The sequence below is a fragment of the Equus quagga genome, chromosome 11 (genome assembly GCF_021613505.1).
Source record: "Equus quagga isolate Etosha38 chromosome 11, UCLA_HA_Equagga_1.0, whole genome shotgun sequence".
NCBI classification, from domain to species: domain Eukaryota; kingdom Metazoa; phylum Chordata; class Mammalia; order Perissodactyla; family Equidae; genus Equus; species Equus quagga.
The window spans coordinates 95138890-95147080 of NC_060277.1; the positions used below are offsets into that span (position 1 = coordinate 95138890).

General features: G+C 42.3%; 1 protein-coding gene across 1 annotated transcript in view; it reads right to left on the bottom strand.

Annotated features, from left to right (window-relative positions):
• LOC124247664 (keratin-associated protein 4-7-like) overlaps positions 1–6967 on the bottom strand; it is a 7573-nt gene extending 606 nt beyond the window's left edge. Inside the window, 2 exon segments of the mRNA XM_046677177.1 lie at positions 2–185; positions 6490–6967. Coding sequence (XP_046533133.1) covers positions 2–185; positions 6490–6916 — 611 coding nt within the window. The 5' untranslated portion in view covers positions 6917–6967.
• Positions 6968–8191: the final 1224 nt, after the last annotated feature.

Below are 8191 nucleotides of genomic sequence, written 5' to 3' on the forward strand. Positions count from 1 at the left end.
GCAGCTGGGGCGGCAGCAGCTAGAGATGCAGCAGGAGGGGCGGCAGCTGGTGGGCTGGCAGCACACAGACTGGCAGCACTGGGGCCTGCAGCAGCTGGACACACAGCAGCTGGGGCGACAACAGGTGGTCCTGCAGCAGGTGGTCTGGCAGCAGCTGGGGCGGCAGCAGGTCTCCTGGCAGAGGCCTTGGCCACAGCTGTGCTCAGAGCAGACGGAGCCACAACAGGAGCTGACCATGCTGTCAGAGGGTGGAGGTTCTGGGTGGGTTTCCAGGAGGGTGGGTTTGTAAGGTTTGAAGTCTCCTTGCCCCAGGTCCCCTTTTATACCCTGCTAAATGGCTGCCACTATCAAACACAGCACTCTTTCCTTGTCATTGTTTGTCCTAATAAATAGGCGATTATCAAATTAGGCAAGTTTGTTTTCCTGGTAAAACTTTGCAAGATGGAAGGAAAACATTATTCCTTTTCCTGACGTGCTAGGCTTCATCCCGTCAGCTCTTCCTGAATCAGCTCTGGCATGTCCTTCTTGCTTTCCTTTCCTCAAAGAAAGCTGTCCCGTGATGCTCTGCCTGCAGACGCTGTGTGTGTTAGTCTCACTTCACCCAGCCCATCGTGTCTACTCTTGGGTGGTAACGATTCTGTAGGCAGGCCCTCATTCTCTTTGCTGACCTGGGAGGATAGAGCTGCATTTCAGTGTGATGGCTCACTCATGGTGGGTCAGGTGGGCACACATTTGCATGTGAAACACGATCCTTGGCATGAGAATAAGACTATTAGGACATATTCTATCCCCTCCCCCCCCACCCGACTGCGAATCATGGGACATTTTCTAGATTTTCTGATGGAAGAAAACAACTGTTCTTAGCAAGAAAATTAAGTCGTGAAATTTTGGTGTCTTTTTTTTCCCATAGCTTCGTTGATATATGCTTAATATACAAAAAATTGCACACGTTTAATGCATAAACTTTGATAAGTTTGGACATATGCATACACCCACAATACCATCACCACAACTAAGGCAATAAACATATCCATCACCTCCAAAAGATTTCTTGAGTCCCTTTGCTTTTTCCCATGGTAAGAACGCTTAGCACGAGATCTATCCCCTTAACGCGCGTTAAGTGCACCACATGGTATTGGTAACTATAGGCGCAGTGCTGTAGAGCAGATCTCTAGACCTTATTCATCCTGCATAACTGTAACTTTATACTCAGTGAACATCAACTACCTAGTCCCTCTTCCCTCCATGGCTGGAAACCACCATTTGATTCTCTGCCTCTCTGAGCTTGACTATTTTGGATATCTCACATAAATGGAACCATGCAATATCTGTCCTTCTGTGACAGACTGACGTCGCTTAGCATAACGTCCTCCAGATCCATCCATGTTGTCCCAAATGGCCGAATTCCCTTCTTTTTTAAGTCTTAACAATATTCACTTCCATTAATGTATCAATGTTGACATTCAAGGCGTAATGGCAATAAGAGGTTGGCAGTAAGTGTGGGCTTGTACTGGGTCATGGTCATGTGAAACGTGTGCCTTTTTCATTACAAACTGCTTCAATCTCTTCCGATAGATGTGCAGTGGTTATTTTAGACCAGCAATTCTCAATCTCTTTTTCTTCCCGCTACCGGGAGCAGCATGGTTCATTTTGGTGATAATATTATGACTGAGGAAGAGGTGTTGAGGGGAAATATGACCTGAGGGTGTGTGTAGTTAGTTGGGAAGTAAATTTTCCCAAGAAGTTTAGCTATATTTACTCCTCCTGAATCTCATGCACCATGTTGCATTCAAAACTACTCCTTTCAATCTAAGAAAGGCTCTGACATTTCATCCTGTTAGATTTAGCCTCTTGTGCAAGGATGTCTGAAGCATTTGGAACCATGATTCTGTCATTCAACATGTTCCGTCTCCCCCTACCTCGTGGCCTACAAATATTTTGATGAACATGATACCAACCCTGATATCAGTTTCCCCACATTAAACCCAGCATATATGGGGTTAAAACCAAAACACTCATTCCCTGCTTACTCTCTGGCTTCCTGGCTCCAGAATCCACTATCCTCCATGGAGACAGACACCGTCAAGGACAAGCACCTGGACTATCTCCTCCCGCAAAGATAGATAGGGGCTGGTGGGAAAGCTGCTGACCAGCAAGGTCATGAGCTCCCTCCTGTCTGCAAGTAGTCTCAAGGCCAAAGACAGGCTGGTGGGAAAGCTCCGACCAGCAAGGCCATATGCTCCCCTCCCCTACCTAAAACTCCAAATAAAAACCCTTCCTTTTAGCTTTTCGGGGAGTTTGGGATTTCAGCATTAGCTGCCCTCTCTCCTTGCTCAGCGCTGTGCAAAAATAAAATTCCTACTTTCTTCCACCACCCCCGGTGTCAGAGATTGGCTTGCTGCACAACGGGTGAGCGAACTCACTTCCGGTTCGGTAACAAACATATTTTATGAAAAGACTCTCAACAAAGTTGAGATGTCCATGGCTCTGTTCTCAGAAAGATCAGTCCAAGACAGGCATGGCTACTCAAAAACTACCTTAAAGTTGAAAATGATATGTATTTGGAAGAGCATAGTACACAGACAGGATTTCACAGTAAGTGTCCTCCTCTCTTTCTGGATTTCCTTGACCGCCAAGAGGAAAAATGCATATAAAGAGTCAACCAATGTGCTGGCAGTTATCCTCATTTTTGGAAACACTAGTCAGCTCATCACATGGCTGCTGTATGTGAGACTGACTTGCCCCAAAAAGCTGCAAGGAGCTGGTATAGGATAAGTGGGCGGCTCATGGCGGGAAACAAATTTTGACTCACCATGGTGAAGCTGCTTTATGGAATGTCTTCCTCCGTATGGTCAGTGGAGGGATTTAAGTGTAAGCTCGTGTTGCAGAGGGAGACTCAAGGACCAGGTGGAGGAGACTGGATGAAAGGACTTTGAGGATCCCTTTCTACCTTAAGGCGCTCATAAGTCTAATAAACCAAACTCCTTGTTATGCTTTTTTGTTCCTAGCAAGTTTCTACTCCTGTCCTGGCCCCAATTTCCAGGTTGACACAACCAGGGTGATCATACCCTGGGCTCCTGGTTTAACCTCTGCTCGGAAGTCTGGCTGATTTGAGTCTGCCTTGCATATAACCCTGATGAACCCAGATACAGCATTTTGTTGGAGAGATGCTGGAAACTCCTCACTCTCTGAAAATCACTGGGTTGGGGGTCTCTAATGTGACTTTCAGTTCTACAAATCCATACATTTATGATGATTTTTTCAATTCTCTTTTACTTGACTACTCATTGTTCTCCTTTCTTCCTCCTATCTATGTTCATGTTTATATTTTAGAATTTATACTTGTTCTCAGATTTAGTCATGGAAAGGCACATTTTTAAGAGTGTTCACTTTTATAGGATATAATATATCCCTTTGTTCATCCAAAGAAGGATAGAATTAGAAACAAAATACCCAGTCATAAATGCCCAAAAGATAAGCCTGGCTGAGATAAATTAAGACTTAAGAAAGTGTTACAGAACTCTTGAAAAATTATTTTTCCCTCCCGGTACGTTGGTGGATGATGCTAAATCCAGTAACGCCCTCTTAACCCTGAAGGTAACTAAGTAGACTACAGAAATAAACGCAATCTGTGCTTCTATATTTTTAGCAACGTATTTTACCTGCTTCATGCCTATCTACCTTTCAAAATTTAACTGAGACATAAACTGATGATTATACAAAAAAAGTGCTATTTAGATTCTCAGAAGAAAAGAGTGATTCTCTTGCAAGAAAGACTAAAATATTAACACCCTTTAATCCAAGAAGAAAATAAAGACGTTTATGATGAAAGTTTTAAAAGCCATAAGGAATAAGAGATAAAGGACATAAGAACAAATTTACTAAATCCAACACTGTTAGAATTAGACAGTGTCTTGAAACTGAAAAGTTGCAATGTTTGTCTCCAAGTATGAAGCCTCAATAAATTTTTCCAAATAAATAAATAGATACATACATATATACATGCATACAGAAATCTGAACTTGGAACAGCCCAGACGTCCTTCAACAGGTGAACGGTTGAACAACCCAAAGTGTGGTACATCCATGCTGTGGAATATTACTCAGCAATAAAAAGCAGCAAGCTATTGATACGCTGAACAACTTGCGTGATCTCAAGGGAATGATGCTGACTGCAAAAAAGCCAATCACCAAAGGTTACCTACTGTAAGAGTCCATTTGCAGAACATGCTTGAAATAAGATTATAGAGCTGGAGAACAGATTAGTGGTTGCCAGGGTTCATGGACGATGAGTAATAAGGAGTGGGCAATGGGTGTGTTTATATGAGGATAACACGAGAAGGCCTTATGGAGACATAACTACTCTCCGTCTCGATTGTGATGGTGGTTACACTAATCCATACACATGGTAAAATGGCATAGAACCACACACACAAACGTGCAGGTAAAACTGGTAAAATTCGAATAGATTCTATGGATGGCACCAAGGACGATTTCTGAGTTTTGATATGTACCATAATTCCATAAGATGTGACCACTGGGGGAAACTGGGTCGAGGGACCACAGGACTTTGCTGTCATTTTCTTTTCAACTTTCCATGAATCTGTAGTTGTTTCAAAATAAAATTTAAAAGAAAAAAAAAAAAACAGAAGAGGCTAACTGGAGGTAAAAGAGAGGATGCCTTTATCTGTCTACCATGCACCTTTATCTCAATGAATCTTTATGACAACTTTGTTTTTTTCCCTTCAATCAATCGAGTTTTGTTTGAGAAATGAAAGGATTCTTGTTGATAGGAGATAGTCTGAAAATTCTAGTCTGCTGCCTTGAAGTCAGACACACACAGCTTTTTAAAAAATTATTATTTTTTGGTTAAGTGTAAGAATACTTAACATAAGACATAACCTCAGAAAATTTTAAGTATACAAATCAGTGTTGTTAGCTATAAGCACTGTGCTGTATTGTAGATCTCCAGAACTTACTTATCTTGCATAACTGAACTTCGTTCCCTTTGAGCAACATCTCTCCATTTCCTCCTTCCCTCAACCCCTGGCAATCGCCATTCTACTCTCTGCTTCTATGAGTTTGGCTATTTTAGATTTCACATGTAAGTGAAATCATACAGTATTCTGCATACGGCTTATTTCACTTAGCATAATGTCCTCCAGGCCCATCTGTTGTAGCAAACAGTAGGATTTCCTTCTTTTTAAAAGTTGAGTAATATTCCATTGTACATATACACCACATTTTCTTTATCCATTCGTCTGTCAATGGACACTCAGGTTGTTTCCACATCTTGGCTATTGTGAATAATATTGCAATAACCATGGGGATGCAGCAATCTCTTTGAGATTATGATTTCAATTTCTTTGGATTAATACCCATAAAAGGGATTGCTGGATCCTATGGTAGTTCTATTTTTAATTTTTTGAAGAACCTCCATACTGTTTTCCATAATAGCTGTGCCAATTTACATTCCCACCAACAGTGTACCAGGGTTCTCTTTTGTCCACATCCTCATCAACATTTGTTCTCTCTTGTTTATTTTAATAATAGCCACCCTAACAGGTGTGAGGTGATATCTCATTGTGGTTTTGATTTGCACTTCCCTGATGATTAATGATGTATGACAACCTCGATAGGTGGGTATTGTGATCCTTCCTTTAGAGAAAAGCAATCCTAGGTTGAGAGAGCTTACGTAACATGTCCAAGATCACAGCTGGTATGCAGTACCATCAAAATTCAGACCTAATTCTCAGTCCCAAATCCACGGGCTATCCTCTGTACTGAGCTTCTCTATTTAATTGGTTTAAATCAATTCATGGATTACAGTTTACTGAGGACCCTTTTTTTTGGTAGCAGTTATAATCCATAGCTCTCATATTATATGCATTAGGTTCAAAGATGCCTTCCTTTGAACCTTTTTTAATTTCTGCTGTGAGACTGATTCTGGTCTAGATAAAAATCTCATTGGCAAGTGCCAACCTAATTTTTCTATTGTAGGGTCCCCTGAGAACATGCACTCCCGTGTTGTGCAGAAAAAGAGACAGCACTATGCAGTGAACATTTCATTAATAAGAAATAAAGAGAGATGAGCAATTTTAGTGCCTTTGAATGCCAAAAAGTTTTATTGGGGAACATGAAGCAATTCCACATGAAAATGGATTCCATAGAAAAACATTAGAAAGAAAAAATCTAGAAGGGGAACATTTGAAGACTCCTACATTTTAAATCAGAATTAGAAATTCTAAAACAATTCGATGCAAAATCTGGCTGTAAATTCTGATTCACTGGTAATAAGATGTTTCTACAAAAGAGAATAAATAATAATATAGACACCAAAAGTTTCCAAATCAGTCCATGGGTGTGTTTGTAAATTCATGATATTAAGGAAGTGCCACATGTTTTATTGAATTAGACACTCTCTGCCTGGACTGAAGGATGGGGACAAGGAGGTTCACGAATCTAGAGCAGGACACTCAGCAGTAAGAACGGCCGAAGCAGCTGGGACGACAGCAGGTTGTTCTATAGCAGGTGGTCTGGCAGCAGGAGGGACGGCAACAGCTCGACACATAGCAGCTTGGGTGGCAACAGGTGGTCCTGCAGCAAGGGGGCTGGCAGCAGGTGGGCTGGCAGCACACAGATTGGCAGCACTGGGGCCTGCAGCAGCTGGACACACAGCACCTGGGGGGGCGACAACAGGTGGTCCTGCAGCAGGTGGTCTGGCAGCAGCTGGGGCGGCAGCAGGTGGTCTGGCAGCAGCTGGGGCGGCAGCAGCTGGATGCACAGCAGCTGGGGCGGCAGCAGGTGGTCCTACAACAGGTGGTCTGGCAGCAACTGGGTTGGCAACAGGTCTCTTGGCAGATGCCTTGGCCACAGCTCTGATCAGAGCAAACAGAGCCACAACAAGAGTTGGCCATGGTGTCAGAGGATGGAGTCTCTGGGTGGGTTTCCAGGAGAGTGTATTTCTTGAATCTGGAAGTCTTCTTGCTCCGGGTCCCCTTTTATACCCTGCTGAGGAAAGTCTTCGCTTGTTATTGTTTACCCACAAAAGTCAGCAATTGTTAAACTAGGCAATTACATTTTCCAAGTTGGGTGGAAAACATCACTTCTTTTTCCTGGTGGATTAGGATTTATCCCATTGACTCTTCCTGCATCACACCTTAGCTGTCTTCCTTTGTGTGCATCACCTTCATTCGGATCCTGGTCAAATATTCTAAGCTGAATGTGTTGACTACTGCTCCATCTACTCTTTCCTCCTGAATCACCTCCTGTCATTCCTTCCTTGAAGGCATCATCTATGTTTCTAGATCCTGCAGCTCCTTCCGCAGAGCACTCATTGTGTGGATTTTGACATGGGCGAGTCGAGGTGTCAGTTTACCCCACGTGTCAGTCTTACCAGGCCCTCAATTTGTTTAGCATTCCTTATGGAAAAGAGATTTAGTTACAGGTCCAATCCAGATATAAGGAAATCTCGGAAGGATAGAATCTTAACATGGAAAAACACGGGAAAATCCATCAGTGTGGTCAGTTGTAAAGAAAAATAGTCAGGCAGGAGGTCAGGAGAATCCCCAGGACACCCTGACTGTGTTCTCATCCCATTTCCTGGACTTGAAAATATTGGCAGATTTCCTCTTTTTATTTTTTATTTTATTTTTTCAGGTTGGTCCTGAGCTAACATGTGTTGCCAATCTCTTTTTTCCTTCTTCTTCTTCTTCTTCCCCCCCAAATCCCCCCAGTACATAGCTGTATATTTTAGTTGTGAGTCCTTCTAGTTGTGGCATGTGGGATGCCGTCTCAGCGTGGCCTGATGAGCTGTGCCATGTCTGCACCCAGGATCCGAACCAGCGAAACCCTGGGCCGCCAAAGTGGAATGTGTGAACTTAATCACTCGGCCATGGGGCTGGCCCCAGATTCCCTCTTTTTAAAGAACAAATTTATTTGAAATGGACATAGCCCTTCAGAAATCACCACTATTAATAACAGTGCTTATGTTACTGAAAATATTTATATTTATATTGAAAATAGAATATTCAGTGTAACCTCAATTATGTAAAAAAGTATGTAGGAAAACATTGACATAATTACCAGAAATATTAATAGTAATTATCTCTGATTGATAGACTTACGGAAAACTTTTTCTTCTGAACACTTTTACCTTCCACTTTTTTCTTTGATGACTTGTTTTTCTTTTG